The 21,923-nt window shown below is 47.8% G+C and overlaps 1 protein-coding gene across 1 annotated transcript in view; it reads right to left on the bottom strand.

The window, feature by feature from the left end:
• Positions 1 to 21,923, bottom strand: part of BIN3 (bridging integrator 3) — a 30,317-nt gene that overhangs the window by 3,190 nt on the left and 5,204 nt on the right. The window contains exons 2-7 of the mRNA XM_006864390.1: positions 14,477 to 14,517; positions 14,017 to 14,078; positions 7,307 to 7,443; positions 6,758 to 6,798; positions 562 to 703; positions 195 to 329 (exon numbers count right to left, since the gene is read on the bottom strand). Of these exons, the coding sequence (XP_006864452.1) occupies positions 195 to 329; positions 562 to 703; positions 6,758 to 6,798; positions 7,307 to 7,443; positions 14,017 to 14,044 (483 nt within the window). The 5' untranslated portion in view covers positions 14,045 to 14,078; positions 14,477 to 14,517. The remainder of the gene's footprint in view (positions 1 to 194; positions 330 to 561; positions 704 to 6,757; positions 6,799 to 7,306; positions 7,444 to 14,016; positions 14,079 to 14,476; positions 14,518 to 21,923) is intronic.

The raw sequence follows: 21,923 nt of genomic DNA, 5'->3' as shown, positions 1-21,923 counted from the left end.
CCCCCAGATCCAGTACTGAAATGACGTTGCCTTGGGGCACACAAGGTACACACGGTATGGTGGTGATGTTGTCTTTACAGAGAATGGCTAAGCTATCCTTTCAATGTGGGGAGTTGGGGATGGCATGACGTGTGTCTACAAAGCCTGTGACCTATCTTCCAAGGGAAGAAGTGCAGGGTGGGGAACGGCCTCACCTGGGCTCGGATTAGGGACTCAAAACTGGGCTGGAAGTAGTTGAGTCGGCTGTTGTAGAACCGAGGCATTTCATCTAGGAGCTGCTTGTTTTTGGCTTCAAAGTCATCCTTCACGGGCCGAAGCTCTTCCCGAGCCTGGGAAAGAAAACGGCTTATTCACTGTCCCTACTGGGTCTATGACGTGTATATGTGTGTGAGTGGAAGGGGGCTGGGTATCAGGGTATCTGGTGTCTTGGTCCCCCAGCTGCAGAGTGTTAAGTCCCCAGGTGAGGGGTGATACTTACCATCTATGACTACAATCATTATCCGCCCTTCTCCCTTCTGCCTCCCTTCACCCACTCTGCCCTGCTCCCTTTGCCCTTGGTACCTGGTGGAGTTTGGCCAGCACCGGCCCCGTCTTCTCCTTCTCCTCATATTTCTCCACCTTGGCTTGTAATCTCCTATAGTCCTGCAAGGCCTGTTCCCGCCGTTTCACCGCCATGTTGAGGCTCGGGAAGACACTGCCAAATCTGCCAGACACAGGCCCAGACCCCGGTGGGATAGCCTGAGTCATCATGTATTAAAAAAAGAAAACTGGGTACCTACTAAGTGCTACACTCTGTTCTAGCTTTTGGGAACTCAGCCATAAATAAGACAGATGAGGTCCTGGTCCTTATGGAGCTATGGTACTGAGAATGCTTTCTTTGGCTATAAGGTTGTGGGAAAGAAGACAGGGCTAAGGGCATTCCACTGGTCCTAACACACAATGGGAAATGAACGAAGGATGCCACTTACAATGCCCACTGCTCCTTACCCACCCACCACTGTTGAGGATGTGAGAGCTGGAAGACACCCTGGAAGTTATCTGTCCAACATCTCCATTGTAAAAAGGAAAGACAGTGAAGCCAGAGAGATTACATGACTTGCCCAAGGTCACAACTACATAGCAACAGTCTAGAAGAGAACTCACACGCCGGTTCTCTGTCGGATGCCCTTTCCTCTACCCCATGATGTCTGTTAACTAGTAGGTAATAGAATTGTTCACCACGTGAACATGGTAAAAGCAGGAATCCTATGGTCTGCTACTGAAATGGCCACACTATCAAACCAGATCTTTTAGGAAAACGATGCAAGGGCCTGCTCCCACCCACTACAAGTGAAAATTACCACAACAGGGCTAAGTTCTCTGAGCAGTGGGCCAGGAAGAAAGAACAATAGATGTTTTAGCATTTTTGGCCACACTAATCATTGTGATTGGAGTCCTCGTATGGCATTGTAGGATAAGCACTGAACTTCTAACCACAAGGTCAACAGTTCAAACCCACCAGCTGTTCCTCGGACACCTTACACAGGGGCGCTATGAGTTGGAATAGACTCGATAGCACGTAACAACAACAATCACTGTGACTAGTGTCGTCTTTATAAGGACCCCTGGTAGTGTAACGGATTATTAGGTGGGTTGCTAACCACAAGGTCAATAGTTGGAATCTACCAGTTGCTCTGTGGGAGAAAGATGGGGCTTTCTACTCCCGTCAAGATTTACAACCTTGGAAATCCTGTAAGGGGTTGCTATGAGTTGCAACCGACTTGGAGGCACACAACCACCACCACCCGTGTCACTTTTAACTTTGAGGGGGGGCAATCATCTCTTGAGATGGTAACATGGCAGGGTTGCTTCTTGTGGCCCCAGAGTGTTGGAGAAAATCTGCAAACAGTTCTTCTGGAAAGGGACAGAAGGTGAGCAGCAGCCTCCTTGACTGAGAAGCCGGAGGTACAGTAGATGGCTCTCTCTCAGAGCTCTGTCCAGCAGTAGGATGAGACTAACACACAAGCTGGAGTCAGTCAGGCACAGCTGCCCTAGATCTGGTCATTTTCAACTCAGCGATTATTCAGAAGCATGAAATTGGTGATTGACACCAAGAAGACGACTTAGTTCTTCCTGGTATGGCATATGAGTAATAACTCCAATAAAATGAAAAGGCAAGATGCAGGAACAAATTGTTGGGTCTGGGGCTCTCCTCACTGGGACATAAACTGGTTGGTGATTTCAGCCTTGAACAAGCATTCTGTTCTACATTCTCATAGGTCACTTCAGGTAGTTCAGATACCACATGACTTCCCAGATTTGTCTCTCAAAGGAACACTGCCATGGACTTGGAACAAAAGAACAAAAGCCTCAACAAAACCAAGAGTAAGTGTGAAATGAGAGTAATGGATATTTCTGTCACAGAAGAGGGAACATAAACTTGACCAAAGTATTAAACTAAGCCCCAAACTAAGCTACTGACCCAGGAAGTGGATTCTGAGGAAACAAAGTACCTTGAAAAAGGTACTAAAATGAATTTTTTGAAGCTAATGGGGATCTGCAACAAGCCCACTACCTAACTGGAAATGCTACAGGACTGGGTAAAACCACCCAAACATCTATGAAGCCTTAGCCACAGGTCCCTATACCAAGTAATCAAGACTGATGGATTTGCCCAAGCTAGGCCGAAGATGTAGGCCTAGTTAGCGCTGCACAAACCGGACGTGGGAACAAGACACCTCAAGGACACCAGGTCATCTAGGGACTGAGTGTGAACGAGTGATGCCATCGGGAGCGCCACATTGACTGCCTTTGCCTAAGGCAGTTGCTATGGTGGAGTCTCAGTTGCTAGGGGAGCTCCTCTCCCTTCCTGGGAGGAGTGTGACTGGCAGCTGAACAGGCATGTGGTTCAGGGAGCAGGTGCACTTGGGCCTGAGAAACTACCACAGCTGCCTCCCCTTCCACCCCAACTGGACAAGGGCTACTAGCAGCCATCCTGACTCTCTTGTGAGATGCAATCTGCTACTTAGGTAGCACCCGTTCTTGGGCGACTGAAGATAGAAACAGGGCAAGAATGAAAACCAGGCAGGGAAGTAGCAGGTGGAGCGTTTATTTTCCCTCGCTACAACCTCATTGCTTCAAACTTATATTCTCAGGAAAGAGGGCATTACAACAAGAAATGGCAGCGAGATGCTCTCAAGTGTAAGCAGCATTCTAGAGGTGCAACATAAGACTGTCAATATACTAGTGGTCAAGAAACCACAGGAGATGGTACCCTCTGACCCCAAGTGCACTTGTACCTTAGCTCATCCTCATAACCCTTTGCCCTAATTTGCCAATTGGGGTTTGTCTGGGGACCAGAGTCCCCGTTACAGATTTCCACACAACCTGAGGAAAGCTCAGGTGATGAATGGGGTTAAGAGTGCTGTGTCCACACAATGGTACCTATCACAGGGCGCCTACTCTTCAGCTTTCTGAAACAAGACCACCTGTCCTGTGCGGGAGGAAGTGGCTACAATGGAAACAGGCTCACCCGATCACACTCGGGGAACAATTTCTTCATCATGATAACTTTTGCCTCCCAAAAGACCAGCCTTCAATCCAAGATACCCTGGGAAGGCTTAGCTGGCTTGGCTCACTGGAGGTGAATTACTAACAAGTGCCTACTTGGGTGGCTTTGTGCCTTGGGCGTTGGTATTCCCTAGGGTAGGTTTTACACCCTCCTGACATTAAAGGGAGGCAAACCAAAAGAGGGCCGGGGAGGCGGCATAGCTTCTTTGGAGGTGACTGGTGAGAGTGGAGGGACCGGGGCTTTCTAATCCCTGGCTTCCACCTCTCCATTTCTACTCAGAAGCAATGGCACAGACTTTCCCAGCTCCAAGTGGCAGGCAGTGGAAATAACCATGGTGTTGTGAAAGGAGCTCTCTCCCTCCTCAGATTTGGAGTGTTTTCCTCCACCTTCAGCTCAGGGGTTTGGGTGCCAGCAGGGATGGTGGAGACAAGCATAGGCTGGTCCCCAGTGCAAGGGCCTCTCCCAGACATGCCTCTGGGCCTCTACTGAGGTACCTGCTGACTCTCTAACACGAAGGATGGAGAAGGTCTCCAGCTTGGAGTCACACTCTTATTCATCTATCTGCCACAAAGAAAGAAGGCCAAGATCCAGACCCCCTGTGCTCGGCACTTCACACCCCAGATGTTTAGTCATTGCTGGTCAGGACCGCAGGATGCCTTCTGTTCTCCAGCACGCACTCCGTTCTCCTCCCTGCAGAACCCTACTCCCCCTACTCTTAAGCATCAACTCCACCATCCCGAGAATTCCAGTCCCTCTTCCCACAGATGAGGAAACAGACTTGGAGGAGTGGTGACTCGCCCGCCCGAGGTCACAACTAGTTGGAGCTGTCCAGCTGTCCAGGGCTGTCCAGCGCTCTCTCCACTCCCCTGCATGCTACATGGCTGGCCGGCACTATCCCTGACTCCTCTTTCTTGAGAACACTGTCATGGCTTCCCCACCAGGCCACCAGCTCAAGTTGTGCTGTACATGGAGCTTGCAGTCCTCAAAGCAGGGGGCACAGGGTGAGGCCCCCAGCAGGCTCTCACAGGAGCTCTGCCAATGACCACGGCCCTTTTCTTGCCTGTCCTAAGGTCCGATCTCAAACTACCTCCCCCTGATAAGCGTGGGGTGAAGAGGGAGAAAGAAAGGGAGGAGGGGAGGAGGGAAGGAGAGAGTGAGGCCGGCTGGGAGGTGGGCTGGGAGCAGCCGGCCTGGTGGGGAATGCCTGCCATTCCTCAATCTGTGCCCACACAGCCGGGATCTTCCACCCACCAGGAAAGGGAAATTGAAAGCATCCCCATCCGACCATGTGAACACAGGCCCAGAGACTGGGGGATTAGAGGCCGAGCCCCCTGGGGGGAGGCTTGGGGGTGGCTCGGTGGCCATGTGGTGTGCTCTTCATCAGAGGACAGGAAAGCTGCAGTTTCCTGTTTCCGGTGCTGGGGTCCCTGGGAACCTCTCTCCTGGCAAGAGGATGCAAACTGGGGAGGAAGCAACAGGCAGTGCTGGTAGTCTGTGGATGGGGGAGATTGCATGGTGGGGATGGAGATGTAGGGCAGTGGCCAAGATGGTCTCAGTCTGAGGGGCTCACACAGAGGTCAGCGGATCTGCTTGGGAGATGGCCTGCCCCCTCTGTCACTCACCCACCTTCCTGGCAGGTGGGCTGCCATGGTGGTGGGAAGCAGCCGGGATTTCTCCACTTGGCTCTAGCTCCAGAAGCCAGGGATCAGATTTCAAGGCCGCCTCGTTGATTGTGAAATCGAGACAGCAGTCAGCCCTGAGCTCTCTGAGCTGGTGTCCCCTGCTGAGCTCTGCCCGCCCGGGTGGGTGCTATGGCAGCTTCTGCAGCAGTTCAGCTGACCTAGGAGAGCCCCACCATGGGACCCCACAGCCCTGGCCCAGAATTGTCCTACACAGGCGTGTATGCTCTGCTGGCCACCAGCAGCCTACATCCCTTACCACCTGTGAACCCTCTCTTAGGAAGGCCAGGACGTAAAGCCACCAGCAATCTAACTTAACCTGACAACTTCCTCCAGACCCACTAGCTGGCTGTCTCTCTTGCTTCCTTTAACACTGAGCTCCTCATCTGACCTTGAACAAGGATGAGGGGGAAGGAGGCTGTGGATAGCTACCCTAGGGATGGGTCCAGGGGAAAGGAATGGGGAGGAGACAAAGCCTTCCCTCTTCTCTTTCCAGGTTTGAGCCTCTCAGCCAGCCCTGGTCCTCCAGACAGCCCCTTTTTAGAAGAACAGCTTTGAGAGGTTAGAAGAGCTTTGTCCTAACCCCACCCCTTGGACCTGAACAGAAAACGAATAGCTCGACAATCTCCAAACACTGGGGGCTGGAGGATCAAAAACTGCTCTCTTCATCTACCTCCGGGCCCTGATCCAGGCCTAATGATAATTAAGCAGAGCCTCATTACCCAGGGCCCTGGTGAGGCAACTGCCAGGGACCACCGCAGAAGAGGTAATAAAGTGCAGCTGCTGGACTGAAATGGGGAGCCTTTCTAGGTCAGAGCTGCTTGGGCGAGGCTAGGGCAGAAGATGAAGTGATTTGGGAGCTTCAAGGCAATGCTCTTGCCTGTCCCTCCTGCACGCTTTCCCCCTCAGGGGACTCAGGGAGTAGGCCTGTCTGATCACTGACCAGAGAGCCCTGCCTGACAGAAGAAGGTCTGACCCTGACAGGCCATGAATTACAGAGCATCCCCAGGCAGGACCAGGCTGCCGCTCCCTCCCCATGTGCGGCCACCCCCACATTTCAAAAGCTGAGTGCTGCAGGCAGCTGCTCTCCCAATGCGGCTGAGAGAGATGAAAGGCCTAGCTCATCTCCGCTGAGGGCTGGCCAAGATCTCCGCTAGCTTAATTCAGCAAGCTCTGGTCCCACTGGTTCTCCATCAGGAACAAAGGGGAAAGTGGCAAAATGACCACTGGAGCAAAGTCTGGCCTCTGCAGAAGGATCCCAAGTTCCCTGCCATGACTTGGCATGTCTGGGCCACGGCGGGTGTCTCTGGAACTACCCAGAGCACCAACCTCAGGGCCGAAGATCACAGCTGCATCCTCTGTTGAGTTACCTGCTAGACCTCATTCGGACTGGGGTCACTCAGTGGTATTTAGCACCGCAGGAGCAAATAATCTGCCTCCCCTCCAAATGTCTGCTTTTCCCACCTTTTAAATAAGTGTCCTGACCCTAGTTCTCTGAGACCTATGGTCCCTTAAGACAGTTACTCACTTTTTTAAGGGTTCAATCACGGTCTTTTGGATCTGGTTTACCTGTCAAAAGAAAAACCCAATCAGAACTGCAGGCGATAGACACCTGCTGGGAGCAGAGTACAAGGCAGAGGGGCACTACTAACTCTGCAGCTGTGAGACAGAGGTGGCAACTGGGAACAAGCCCTCCCCTGCCCCTGCCAGTTCTCAGCCTATTAGCCACTGTCTGCCAAGACTTATGGCCTTGCTCAGTAAAGAGTGCTGGGTAGCCAACTGTAAAAAGCTGTTGAGGCCCACTCAAGGGTCTAGGTGCTAGGAGCTAGAAGAGTTACCATGAGTGCCCATCATGGCCTCACGGTGAATGATGTGAGCTTACAAAGCCATGGGAGGCAGCCAGTGCTGAAGCAGAGCAGCCAGGAAAGAATTCAGCTGGGGCTCATAACACAGAGGGCTGAGTCAATGCAAAGAGCAGACTGAGACCTCCATGTGAGCACACCACTAGGTAGAAGCCAACAGAAGGGAGGAGACTGGAAGTATTGCTCTTGGCCACCAAAGACAAGACCTCAGCCACCTTTTCCTGGTTGAAGGCATCCATCCGCTTCATGGCAGTGTCCAGGGCTGTCACCATATTCAAGAATTCCTGGTCTTGTTCACAGAGGGGATTGGAGAGTAAGTCCAAGGATATCTTCATGGCAGATTTCGACATGGCTGTAAGAAGTAAAAGCTCAGTGAACCTATCAAAGGCTAGGTTCTCTCATCAGGGCTGCTTGCACTCCCAAGACCTGGGGACTGCTCCTGGACAGTCTCTCCCTATAGCCATAGGTTACACTCACTACCATTAATAGTGACAAGACAGTAATCCTTACTGCATAATACTCATTCCTGGTCATCTGACACTGTTCCTGGGAAATCTTTTGAGCAGCTTTACCTGTTGCAGTTAATTTTCCAAAATCCATGGGTTATAATGGAGTCCTGACATGGTGCTGTAGGATACGCACTGGACTGCTAACCGCACAGTTGGCAATTCAAACTCACCAGCTGCTCCTTGGAAACCCTATACAGGTCAGTATGACTCGATGGCATTTAACAACAACAGCAACAAATGGGCTATAATGGGATCCTGGTCTGGTGCTGCAGGATAAGAACTGGACTGCTAAAGTCAGCGGCTCAGAACTGACTCAATGGCACTTATCAACAACAACAACATGGGCTATAACAGAATCATCTGGGAAGCTGTAAGAAATACAGATTTCTGGTTCTACAGATTCTAAACCAGTTAAGTCTGGAGCCGAGCAATGTTAAGAACCAAAAGGTTGACCATTCAAACCCATCAGCTGTTCTGTGAGAGAAAGATGAGGCAGTCTGCTTCGGCAAAGATTTAGTACCTTGGAGACCCTAAGAAGCAGTTCTAGCCTGTCCCGTAGGTTCACTATAATTGCTCACTATCTACTTGACATCTCTAGGTCTGGTTTGGGGCCCAGGAACATACATTTTAAAGATTTCCCTTACCAACAAGAATAACGTAGTGCCCCAGCTTACATCAGGAGTTGGGAAACTTGAGGAGTTGGGAAATTTTTACTGAAAAGGAGTAAAAGTACTATTTTAGGCTTTGCGGGCCACATGGTTTCTGGTGCAACAACTCAACTCTGCCATTCAGTGTGAAAACAGCCAACACTATATGTAAAGAGTAAGGTCTGATGTGTTCAATAAAATGTTATTTACAAAAACAAGCCAAATTTGGCCTGCAAGCTGAAGCCTTTCACTCATTGGGTTACAAGGTCCACACACATGCATACATTTGGGCAAGATACATTTTTTGGGGGGTTCTATTTTACTGATGAGACAAATGAGGCTCAGAAGGGTTGGTAACTTCTCTGAGGCCACTCAGCTGACCAGTGCTGAGCCAGGAGGCAGCCTGCCTCCCACAGCATGTTCTTTTGGGATATGTGGTCTGGAGAAAGTGAAGGGACAGGCCTCAAAAGCCTCCAGTGGGAGATCATCAATCATGGCATATTTTTGAAGGAACTCTCTGGTAATGTTTCCTGATGGATAGAGACTAAAGCTTAAGCTTTGTACTTAACTATGTTGTTAATGCTGTAATGCTGGTTCAGACTGCCAACCTTGGGGTCCAAACTGACCTCTTGGTCCAGTGATTATCCTACAGCGCCACATAAGGTGGACCTCATTTATTGACTCTAGGATACATTTTAACATCTCTGAAATCAAGGCATCATAAAATTGTGTATCTTGGCTTAATTGGCAACATTTCCCCCCTTTCTTAGTGGTTTATATGAGTGAGAGTACTCTTAGTACTCATACTCCTCGGTACGCTGGACAGATGGGGTGGGGGGAACCTTGAAGTCAGAGAGAGGTCAGAGGCAGCGATGGAGCCCTACTGGCAGCTCTGGATCTGTGCATGTTTCCAGGTCTCCATTATTTGAAAACAAAATTCTACAAGAGCAGGAGGGGGTCATGCTTGGTTGATACTGTCTGTACCATTTCAGGGTGTGTTTAGGTATTTCTCAGGGGCAATTTTCTGAATGTATTTATTACTACTACAATTTATTTATTTATTATATTTATTACTACTACTACTACTACAGTTTTTCACTGAATTGGAGACAATACCAATTGTAAGTCATACCATTACTGTATTAAACCACTAAGGAAGAAAAAAAAAATGCTGCCAATTAAGCACTGTTAGGTACTATGGTAGAGTCTTGGTGTGTGTGGCATGGTAGGATAAACACCGGACCGCTAAGTATAAGGTCAGCGGTTCAAACCTACCAGCCTTTTCTCGGAAACCCTATATAGGGTCGCTATGAGTCAGAACTGACTTGACAGCACTTAACAACAATAGGTGTTATGGTAAAAAAAAAAAAAAGAAGAAAATCAGTAAAAGGAGGAGTCTTGGTGGAGCAATGGTGAAGTGCTCGGCTGCTAACCAAAAGATTGGCAGTTTGAACCCATCAGTGACTCCATGGGAGAAAAGGCCTAGTGATCCACTCGAGACGGCAGCCTATGAGACCCTATAAGGGCAGTTCTACTGTTACATTGGGTCATGATGAGTCAGAATCAGCTCGATGGCACACAGTAACACAATCAGTAAAATAAGGTCTACTGTTGTTGTTAAGTGCTGTTAAGTTGCTTCCAACCCATAACAACCCTGTATAGGGTTTCCAAGGAGCAGCTAGTGAGTTTGAACTGCTGACCTTTCAGTTCAAACCAACCTTGGTATTGAGTGCTTCTCCTACAGTGCCACACCAGGACTCTCATAGCTAATTACAGATATGGTTTCTCCCTATTACTCCATGGGCATAGTAAGTAGCCCTAACCCTGCCCCTCCATGAGGGTTGCTTGACCCTCCACTGCTCGAGTTGGGAGAAATAGACGTCAGAGATGCCTTGTCTCACCCAGGCCCCTCAGAGAAGCCCCAAGGCAGGCCTGAGTGGACAGTTCTCAGGTAAGCCTGTCCCTGCCCCACAAGCGTCACCCTGGGGTTTCTCTTGTACATGGGAGAGCGCTACAACCAGAGGCTCCTCACCTACCAAGGAGGGCAAAATGGGGGAGACTTGAAATCTAAACTTTCCAGAACTGCTAAAGCACTCTTTAAAATCACTCTTTTAAAAAAAAAACACTCTTTAAAATCTGTGAAGTAACTTCGTAGAGGTTTAGGAACAAACACTACGTGTAGCTTGATTTAATTATGAAATGATGCCATACAGCATAATTATAAGATGATAAAAACCTGGGGGAAACTGGGTATGCTTCTGAAATTTTTCTCTTAGCAGTATTTTTTTCAGATTTGAGGCAAAAAACAACCACGAAGAAATCCTGGAAGGAGGTGGTGGGAAGGGGAAGGCGAAGGGCTATTTCTTCAACAAAACCTTCACCACTTCATGTTTTCAACTCTTCCTTTCTTTGCTCACACCACCTGAAGTCAGAGAACTGAGTCGGCTCAGGCAATCAGCCACGGGGCAAAACAGGCTTTGGAAGCTGCAACTAGTGACGTCACCACCTCCACCTGTACAGCAGATTTGGGGGCCAAAGTGCAGCGCTAATGACGTCAAGATTACCATGGCCCAACTGTCCACAGCTCTCATCCTAATCCTGCCTGTGCAGGACTAGGGGAAGGGGCATGGTCAGGAAGGCTGGCGGCCTTTGACCTTAGGGAAAGCAAGTGCTTTGGCCTCCATCTGGCCCTCTGGAGTACTGAGGCAGTCTCTAGAATGTAGGACTCAACAAGATCCAAGAGAAGGGTCAGTCTGAGATCACCCCATTCTAGAATAGCAGCTTGGGATCTAAGATCTTGCCAGGACGTCAGGTGACTCCAAAGGCTGGAAGGGTAACAAGTCCCCTCAGTTGTCTATTAGCAGTGACTCTCACAGTGGTCAGCAGCAGTAGCAGCAGCACCTGCGTGCTTGCTGTAAGTGCAGAGACCTCAATCCAGACCCATCAAATCAGAATCTCCTGGGTAGGGGGGACAGAGCTCTGTTCTGTGACAAGTCCTCCAGCGATACTGATGCCATGAAGGTATGAAAACCGCTGGTGTGGGCCACTAGGCTCCAGCCCTGTGATCAGATAAGAAACCGCTGTTTCAGAAGTTTTCTCCATTAGACTCTAGGTCCGAGTTCTCCCAGAGTCACCCATTTAACTCTGATTTTGCTGTTGGAAAACTATGCTTTCCATGGTCACAGTCTCCACTGCCTGAATCCCTGCTGTTCTACTGATTCCAAAGCTACTCACTGTAAAGACAACAAACGTTCACTGCACAGAGTCCCTGACAATGCAGTTCCCTGGAGACGCAGGAGGGAAAGGAAGCAGTATGTGGCAGTGACACTCTTACTAGGGCTGGGCAGTGGGGATGGTAAAGAGAGGAGCAGTCCAAGGAGTGCAGGAATGAAATAACTACACACAAACAGGAGCACATGAAATGCAGAAAACACTGCGCTGGCTACGTAAACAGTTTGGACACACTAGGGGCAGGAGTGAGGTCATGTTCAGACCAGCCCAAGTCCTCTGGATCAACACGAGCACTCAAATCTGTGGCACAGACCGAAGGAGGCAGCATTCCACACACTGGCAACTCTTGCCCCTAAAGTGCTGGCGGCTGCTCCCGGGAAAGGAATAAATCTTTCTGTCCTCCATTATCAGCTTTTCCAAGTGCCCCTTGCAGAAAAGACGCATGTTTATATAAGTAAGTGGCTGGGTCTTAACATGTAGGCTAAAAGGGGTCAGATATAATCAATGCCTCTGTTAGGGACATATCAAAGTGTTCTTTTTAAATTATAACACCAAGGAGGATCAGGGAAGTCACCAAACCCCACCTTTAGGTGTCCATTGCCCTGGGAACAGTGAGACTGCCCCCACGTTTTGGCTTTGCTCAGGAAACAGCCAAGCCAGCACTGAGACAGGCCAGTCCTCAGGAGTAAGGATTATTCTTCTAGCTTACAGAGTCCTGGTGTGGCACTGTAGAGTCGGCAGTGGACTGCTAACCACAAGGCTGGAGGTTCAAACCTGCCAGCAGCTCCGTGGAAACTGGGTTGCTGTGAGTCAGAAATGACTCAACGGCACTTAACAACAACAACTAGCTTAGAGGGGACAAAGGAGTTAAGTGAGAAATGAGGCAGGTTTTCTGCTCTGAAAGGTGAAGAGGGGCCAAAAGAAATTATGTTTCCTCTCTTATAAAACGGAAATCTCCACTTGTCTTGCCAATCAAATTTAGAAGAGATAATATCAGCGGAGTTTCTTTCACCAACCCCATCAGAAAGCATCATTATGAGGTGGTGTGGCCTAATGAATTTAAGACGGTTTCTTAACTCTATTACAACTTCTCTTGAACCTTAGGGTCAGTGTGGACATTCTCTAGAGGAAAAGTCTGCTTCCACCTCCAGGCCTTTGCACTTGCTGCCTTCTCTGCTTGAGGCACTCTACCTTCAGACATTACCTGTGTGGATTCTTCCCTCATTCCACTGGGACTATGTGCTAATGATGGCTCCTCAGGGAGGTGTCCCCTGCCACTTCACCTAAAGCAGCATTCGGTCACTCTCTACCTCCTATTTTTCATCATAGCACTACCAACGACTCCATGACATTACAATACCTGGTTATTCCTTCATCTATTGTATGCCTTCTGTTCTACAATGCCAGCTCCTGCCTGGCTTAGTGTTGAATCCCTAGCACTGAGACTTGTCCTTGGCACAAGTCGGTTCTCAATCAGTATCTGTTGAAGGAAGGTGAGTGGGCAGCCCTGGGAACATTATAAAGCAATATGTGAGACAAGGTCCTCTCACTATACCCCAAGGAGGGAGTCACTGAGGTGCACACGGTCATGTCCAGGTAGCCTTGCTGCTCTTGTTAAATAATGATGATGACAGTGATTGGCACTCATGAGTGCTTCCTCTGTGGTAGGCCTTGTTCTAAGTGTTTTACATTCATCAATCCATTTCATCTCCACAATTCTATAGGTGGGTACTGCTATTACCCTTATTTTCCACATGAAGAAGTTGAGGGGCCAAGAGCTTAAGTTGTCTCAGGTGACAAAGGAAGTGCTGAAGTTACTGATTAACTTTTGGTCAAGATCTTGGTGTTCTGGGGTAGGGAATCCCAAAGAGAAGCTCCTCATCAATACTAGCTGTCCTCTGGGAAACTGCCCTGTGGAGAAGGTCTCCTGGTAGACTTATTTCAAAGTCTCCACTGTCTCTCCGCTCCTGGTCCTACTCCCTCTTGTCTCAAACAAGAATTCTACAGTCACGAAACCATGAAAGCTGCTTCCTAGCACCTGTTAACCTCCACTTACCACAGAACTGAACTCCAGAGCTTTCGGTTCCCTTAGTAATGATCGAAGTATCCTGAGTTATTTCAAACCTTACACTTTAACCCCTGCTTTTCATTAAACAAACAGAATCTCCTGTCAGCACTGGACCAGGAACCTGAATTTCTGCTGGGATAGAACATTAGCCTTTTGTCTCTGGAGAGTCTGAGCTAGTGGCCCAGATTCTGGAAGAGTGGTAGCATTTGCAGCTATGAGTTTTCTGTCTGCTAACATCATATCCCTTGAACTGAAAACTCAGAACTCTGCACACAGCACCGAAATTGAGAGCAGGGCAGGAAAATTTCTGTACAAAGTGGTGAGCGGTGATTTGATAATGGAGAGTCAGCTGAGGCCACTTCTCTGGGAAATGGCTGGGCATCTACTGAGTACCACTGCTTCAACGTTAGCCGTTAGAATGACTCAGGGAGGAATGGACCACCTGTGCCTGTCAGGCTCCCACCACCTACCCAGCTCAGCATCCGTGCTCTTCTTCATGTCTTTCTGCAGTCTCTTTGTCTGCTCCTCCAGCCTGCAACATAGGGGTACAGATATGAGCACCCAGCACTCCCAACGTGTTCTGGCCCCCTTTCTTTCACCTGACAAACACTCTGGAAGACTTGGCAGGGAGGACAAGAAGGGGCTCTTTTCCATTGGGATTTTTCCCACTGACTGAAATGCCACTACAAGCTCTTTATGAAGCTAAGTTACCCAACAGCTAAGAATCGATGAATCCCATACAGCTATCTGCTAGAGGTGAATTTCTGGCAGCTTAGTGAATTGAGTTGCCCTCCACTCCCAGGGCCCTCATGGGTCACTTAAGCACCCACTGACTAGGTGATATGCAAATGTGGCGGGGTGGGGAGTGAGACCCAGCAGTAGGCTCTTGCCCTGACTCCTGCTTTATCCTTCTGAGGGCTTGACACTCACTGTTGGAGTTTTCCATACTCCCTTTCAAAGTCTCTCTCCACCTGTAACAAAAGAGATAACTCAATCATTGGAGAAATGACAACATGGTGGAAAAAATCTCCCAGCTTACTGAAACTCTCTCCACACCCCTGCCCCCAAGCCTGAGGAAAACAACACCGTCCAGTTCATGCAAGAACCAACAGATCGTTAATGACACAGTATCCCTGTGTTCCCAAATTAATTAAGTGTTTGATTGAGGGAGAACGACTCCCCTCCCAGATGGGCCATCCAGGCAAGTACCAGCGGATTGTGGCTCTGTTCTTCCACCCCAGGGAGCCAGGCACAAAGCTGTGTGCCCTCTTCTCACCCTCCTCTCTTGTGGCAGTGAAGGAACTAAGAATGTGACTGAAACTCACCCAGGGTGGCAGTGGGCACCGAGGAAGGCAGGTGGGGCCCAGAGTCAGTAGTGCTAGGGTCCAGTGGGGCCTCTGCCATTTACCAGCTATGAGACCGTGCAGCTCACCTCCCTCTCCTCCCCTGGGCTGCCTCATCATACTACCTGCTTTTGAGCTTCAGGGTGGATCAAAAAAGATGATATAAACACACTCTGCAATCTGGGAAGCACCAATCCTGGTACTATTAACTCACACCAAAGCCATTGCCATCTAGTTGGTTCCGACTCATAGCAACCCTAAAGGCCAGAGTACAATTACTCCCTAGGCTTTCTGAGACTTTATATCTTTACGGGAGTAGACAGCCTCATCTTTATTCCAGAGCGGCTAGTGAGTTTGAACCCCTAGCCCCAAGTTTGGTAGCCCAATTCTTAATCCACTGGACTCCTTATTAACTCAGGCCAGGCTCTTTAAATTCTTGATTGGTCACCAAATTTCCCCAATGCCAGCAACAATTAAATTGATGGGTGTAAATCCTCAATCCAATTCTGGACCTACATGTGAGGCGAAGTCAAGAAAGTTGCTTGTGCTTCCAGTACAGGAATTTCCCCATCCGTAAAATGGGACTTTGACAATGGTCTCGAACAGGAGTGCTAGGTGAACCGAATGGTCTCCAAGAGGTTCTATGATCTGCTAAAGAAGCGGACTAAGCTGCCTACGAGGCAGTGCCAGCTCTTGGTGAAAGAGGTGGAATGAAGGCAGGCGTGTTGGCTTCTGAGATGACAGAGTCTGGGGAGTAATGGCTACTGGCACTCAATGAGCGATCACTACACACTCCATCCATGTGGATCAATCCCGTTTCCACACCTCATTCAGGAGCTACGGGTAATTATTAACCTTCTCTTACTGAGGAGGTCACAGATGGAGTCGTTAAGCAGCCTGCCCAAGATCATGCATCGAGCGAGTAGAGGAGCTAGGATTTGAACACAGAAACCTAACTCCAGAATCTGCATTTCCCTGTGGTTCTACTGACAGAATTAAAAGTCACAAGCTTAGAATGCAGTCTTCTTAAGTGTCTGCCAGTGAGGAAATTAAATCCTGACTCAATCCATGTTATAGGTGGAGGGTCAGAGAGTACACATTTGCAAAAATCTTCAAAGCCACACACTGCTCTTTACCACAACTGCTCTTCCATCAACAAGTGCCCAATTAAAGGCTATTCTAAAACCCCATCAGGCTCACCACGCTGTGCTTGTATTTATTGTCATAGAATCATAGAACATGACTACAGTTATTTCATGTTAGGAACGAGGAGCCTGATACCCAGGGAGGGCAAGTGCTCTATGTCAGGATACATAACTGGCTGTAGCAGAGAAAGGCCAGGATGCAGACTTCAAGTTTGGGCCTTTTTAAAAATAGTACTCATCCATTCCCAAACATTTAGTGAGCACCTATTTTAAGGAATAGTTTCTGCCAGGTGGTGGGATACACTGGTGAACAAAACAGACATGGTCCCTAGTGGGGGAAACAAACAACACATACCTTGTGCGGGGCAGGGACAGGGTACTGTGATGGAATCACAAAGAAGACCTACTTAGAGATTACAGATGGTGGTCGCGGGCATGACAACACGGCCCCCTTGTATGGAGATATTACCTTGTCTTCCATCATTTTGTTTCCCTTTTAATAATTTACTTTCTGTTGTTGTTGGAAATAAACACGCCAGAATGCCAATTCAACAATTTCTACACATACAATTTAGTGACTTGATTACATTCTTTGAGTTGCGTAATCATTCCCACCCTCCCTTTCCAAATTATGCCTCCTCTATTACCATACACGAACTGTTGAACCTTTGGAATTGCTGTTGTCAATTTGATCCTGTTTTTGAGAGAATTCTTCAGGTGCATTCAATCACTTAAACTATAAAACTGAGAAGCACAAAAACATGGTCTATTCTTGACTTTACAATCCCAGCATCTAGAACCTTACACAAACCTGTGAAGTAAAAGTCATCATTGGTACCTCAGCCTTTTAGACTACAATCTCTTTTTCTCTTTTTACCAGACCTGACCTTTCTCCATCGAGGGAATCCAATATTTTCATTGTTACCTTCCTTATGACCACAAATATCTGCTCTTAAGAACAAATGAAAACTGTATTCACACTAAAACACATACACCTGATAAAAGTTTAAACTGTTACCCATCTCAGGGCATTTGCAGTTCAACAGGAATTAAAGTCAAGCCAAAAGACTGGAAGCCCTATGGTGCAATTGCAGGTGGGACCTTTTCTTGAAGAGTCCCACGGAGGAATGTGGTTTACAGGAAGGAACATGGAAAGATAAAACTATGAACTCTGGTGCTAGGATGGAGTCTTAGAAAACATTAGCTATAATTTCTGAGCATGTTTCTTTTCTAGCAAAATGGAGAGAATTTTACTTCGTCCTCTCTCATGTAAATTTTAGGGGGCTTGCAGGGAAGAAGGGTTAACAACATTCACTTCCTTGGGTTGTCCTGAGAATTAGCAAGGCAATGTATGCACAGCAAAAACTCACTGGGTGGTGTAAATGGTTAACGTGCTCAGCTGCTAACTCTAAGGTTGGAAGTTTGAGCACACCCAGAAATGCCTTGGGTAATTTACTTCCAAAAAAGCCAGCCACCGAAAACCCTGTGGAGCAGAGCTCTACTCTGACACACATGGGGCTGCCGTGAGCCAGAGCTGACTCGATAACACGTAGAAGATACAGCAAGGTGCCTTGGCCCAGATATGGCGATTATGAAATGCTAGTTTCCCCTTTCCTCTCCTAAGCACTGGGCTGATGATGGGATGAGAGCAGTCTGGGGATGAGGACTGGCTCTGTACTACCTTTAGCAGAGAGAAGCACCCCAAAGTACACAGTCAACTGGCAGCTAAGATAGCCGTCAGGTAGCTAAACGGAATTAGTCTATGCTTGGGCACTATCACAGTGCCCTCAGGGGACCCACCCTGTTTCTTATTTAATAGGTTATGCTGAGCAGAATCTTTAAATATTACAAGTATTTCTTTCTAAAAGGATGACATTAAAGTGAAGGATTTCTTAGGCCGAGCCAGGTTCTTGTCAAGATCAAGAGCACCGAGTAGGAAGTCTCTGGGAGGGGAGGCAGGAGCTTGCAGAACCACCAGAGCCAGAGTCTTTGGCTCCCACTCCTCTCTTTTGCAATTCTCCACGTGTGTTGATGTGTGTGGGATGTCAGAGAACACCTGGTCTCCCTGGCTGGGGACTGCTTGGACTTGCACAGAGAAGGACGATGTCAGGTTTCCAAGCAGGCTGGAACATCCTGGTTGATGAAAAACTCAACCTCGTATAATGGAAGCCAAGAAGGGTGTTAGGGGACAGGAGCTTGCTCCTTTTACTTTATGCCACCAAGGCCATCTGAAGGAGTCCTGGTGGCACGGTAGTTAAAACACCCAATTGGTAACCCAAAGGTCGGTGGTTCTAAGCCACCAGGTACTCTGTGGGAGAAAGTTGAGGCAGTCTGCTTCTGTGAAGATTTACAGCTGTGGAAACCCTAGGGGGAGGAGTTCTATTCAGTTTTATAGGGTTGAATGAGTCACAATCAACTTGACGGCAGCAGGTTTGGTTTGGGTTTTTAGGGCCGTCTGATGGACTAAGAGTTCATAGCATTTCATCTTCAATGTCTCCAGCTGCCAAGTGCTGGGATACTTCTGTACCTCACTCTCTCCTCCAGGGGTACAATGAAAGAATCCTAACCCTTCAGAAAATGACTAGGAGAATTCTCATTACAAGTATACCCATTTTCAAGGGAAGAGCCTGACAGAAAAGATCTGAATATTCTTGAATGCTTGATTCCTTTGCCAAAAGGCAACTGGATTCTAGTCAATAATTAAAGTGTAAACACATGTGCATGGTCTGTCAGGGGATCAAGATGAGCTGGGTCAGGCTGGTGAAGCTAGCACAAGGAGAATCAAGCATCACATGGTTCCCCTTGGCTACTCCCTGTATTCTCAGAGGCTGGGGGTAGAAGGTAGGGATTGTGCCAGTGACTGCTCTATTCCCAGTACTTTGATTGGGCCCCAGCACATAGCAGAAACAGCATTTGGTGAATAAATGAATGAATGGGCTGAGTTTCCACCCAAACTTCCATTCATGATGGAGTAAAAACAGACAGAGCCAAGGGTTCTAATTGCAGTGCTAAGGTGTGTCAGATCTGAGCCAAGGAGGGGGACCCTCAGCATTCTGCGACACCCTTCTTCAAGAGATGCTCTGGGTAGAAAGCAGCCCTCCCTTCTGCATATTACAATAGGATTCAGGGATGAAGCTAAAGGTCCCTCCACATCATATATGATAATCTTTCTTGAGTGGAGAGGTTCCACTTAGTAAGCCACTGTTCTGCCTTGCCTTCACAGAACACTATCGAGCTGAGTCTAAGTGGGTGCTTTCCTTTGTGTAACTCTTGCTTTGGAGGGACACAGAACTTCCGACAAAGCGCTCTTTCCTCCTCCTGGGTCACGGGATGAAGTCACCTGCTTCTCTCCACACCAAGATGGTCACTTGGTGGGACTTGGGGGAGTGGGAGGTGGGGAGCTTTTGTTCTTACATTTCAGTCCCAATGGTCAGCTCCTGCAGAGAACATGCCATTCCAGCAAAAGGCTTGACAATAATAGGATTTACATTAATAACCTGGGCACAGGAGAACAGTGAGGGCACAGACACAATGCTTTCTTTGTGTCTGACAGTTGGGTGCCTTGAGCCAAAAACCTCCTGAAACTCCCTGAAGATAACATGAGCATTTCTTCCCACAACTGGGGTTCCAATGCCTTCCAATAACCCAGGGAGCACATCTGCTCCCCTCCTTGAAAGTGCCTGAGCAAGAATAACAGTGCATCACCACTGTTCAGGGGGCAGCTGCCAGAGATGCTGAGACAACTGCATGCATAGCCCATACCTGTCTGGGGGGCCGGGTACGTAGTTACAGAGAATGAGGATCTGAAGAAACAAGGTCTTGCTATGTATGCATTAGTGTCTCTGGGGGCGCTCTGGGGTATAAGCCAAGGAATCAAATCACTCTATGCCAATCTGTAACTCAGCTTTGATTCCTTATGAGAGATCAAAGACCCACTCATGATTTCATTGCACTGGGGCTATTAGTTATTTGGGACGGACAGAGTCCTTGGGGGTTTGTAGAGAGTTAAATCAACAAACTTCCTATACCATAGTTAATATTTATTGAGGGCTAGCTATGTGCCAGACATAGATGGAGATAAGATGGCAGATTGGGTACACGTGCAGTGAGGAGCTCCGTCAGCAGCAACACAGAATATTGGACCAAGCAGGCTCAGGGGATGGTGCTAGAACTCTGAACCAAGAAACTCATTGCTTTCTAATTCAAGATGATCAGCTGCTCCCCGAGCAACCATCTTGGGAGAAACCAAGCAGGGAAAGGATCAGAACAGCCAGGAACACCTGACAGAAGCGCGAAGATAGAGGTGTGGACATTCTTTTTTTGGTATCTGTTCATTGGTCTCTCGCTGTCTGCGCACCTCCATTCTGGTGCCTAGAGGGGATGCCTGAGTGAATGGACACCCCACCCCACCCCTGGAGGGTTCTACTGTGCATGCACACAGATATGCTGGAAATTTAAAGTGACAGTTTCCACTTAAAACCAAACGGCCACCACTAGTCTGTCAGTTTGTCGTACTGTGGTGGCTTGTGAGTTGCTATAATTCTGGAAGCTATGCCACCAGTATTTTAAATATTAGCAGGGTCACCCATGGTGGACAGGTTTCAGACGAGCTTCCAGATGAAGAGAGACTGGGAAGAAAGAGTGATGAACTACTTCCGAATGTTTAGTCACTGAAAACCTTATGAATAGCAGAGAAACACTGTCAGATGTAGTGCCGGAAAATGAGCCCCTCAGGTTGGAAGGCACTCAAAATGTGACTGGGGAAGAGCTACCTCCTCAAAGTAGAGTTGACCATGATGACACGAATGGAGTAAAGCCTGTGGGAGAAAAGCCCGCGGGACCTTCATTTGCTGATGGGGCACAACTCAAAATGAGGAGAAATAGCTGTAAACATCCATTGAAAATCAGAACATGGAATGTATGAAGTATAAATCTGGGAAAACTGGAAATTGTCAAAAATGAAATGGAACGCATAAACATTAATATCTTAGGCATTAGTGAGCTGACATGGACTGGTATTGGCCATTCTGAATATGACAACCACATGGTTTACAATGATGGGAATGACAAATTGAAGAGTAATGGTGTTGCATTCATTGTCAAAAAGAACATGATCGAGATAAGTCATGAAGTACAATGCTGTCTGTGATAGGATAATATCCATGCGCCTACAAGGAAGCCCAGTTAATACCACTATTATTCAAATTTATGCACCAACCACTAAAGCCAGTGAGGATGAAATAAAAGAATTCTACCAACTTCTTCAATCTGAAATCGATTAAACATGCAATCAAGATGTATTGATCATTACTGGTGATTGGAATGCAAAGGTTGGGAGCAAAGAGGAAGGATCAGTAGTTGGAAAATATGGCCTTGGTGATAGAAATGATGCTGGAGAACGCATGATAGAATTCTGCAAAACCAATGATTTGTTCATTTCAAAAACCTTCCATAGACAGCATAAGAGACGACTAGACACATGGACCTCACCAGATGGAATATACAGAAATCAAATCGACTACATCTGTGGAAAGAAACAATGGAAAAGCTCCATATCATCAGTGAAAACAAGGCCAGAGGCAGACAGACTGTGGAATAGACCGTCAACTACTCATATGCAAATTCAAACTGAAACTGAAGAAAATGAAAACAAGTCCATGAGAGCCAAAATATCACCTTGAATATATCCCACCTGAATTTAGAGATCATCTGAAGAACAGATTTGATACACTAAAGACTGAAGACCAGAAGAGTTGTGGGATGACATCAAGAACATCATATATGAAGAAAGCAGAAAGTCATTGAGAAGACAAGAAGGAAGAAAAAGGTCAAAATGGATGTCAGAAGAGACACTGAAACTTGCTATCCAGTGTAGAGATGCTAAAGTAA

The sequence above is a fragment of the Chrysochloris asiatica genome, unplaced genomic scaffold, assembly GCF_000296735.1.
Source record: "Chrysochloris asiatica unplaced genomic scaffold, ChrAsi1.0 scaffold00064, whole genome shotgun sequence".
Taxonomy (NCBI): Eukaryota; Metazoa; Chordata; class Mammalia; order Afrosoricida; family Chrysochloridae; genus Chrysochloris; species Chrysochloris asiatica.
This window is presented reverse-complemented; position numbering and strand designations above follow the sequence as displayed.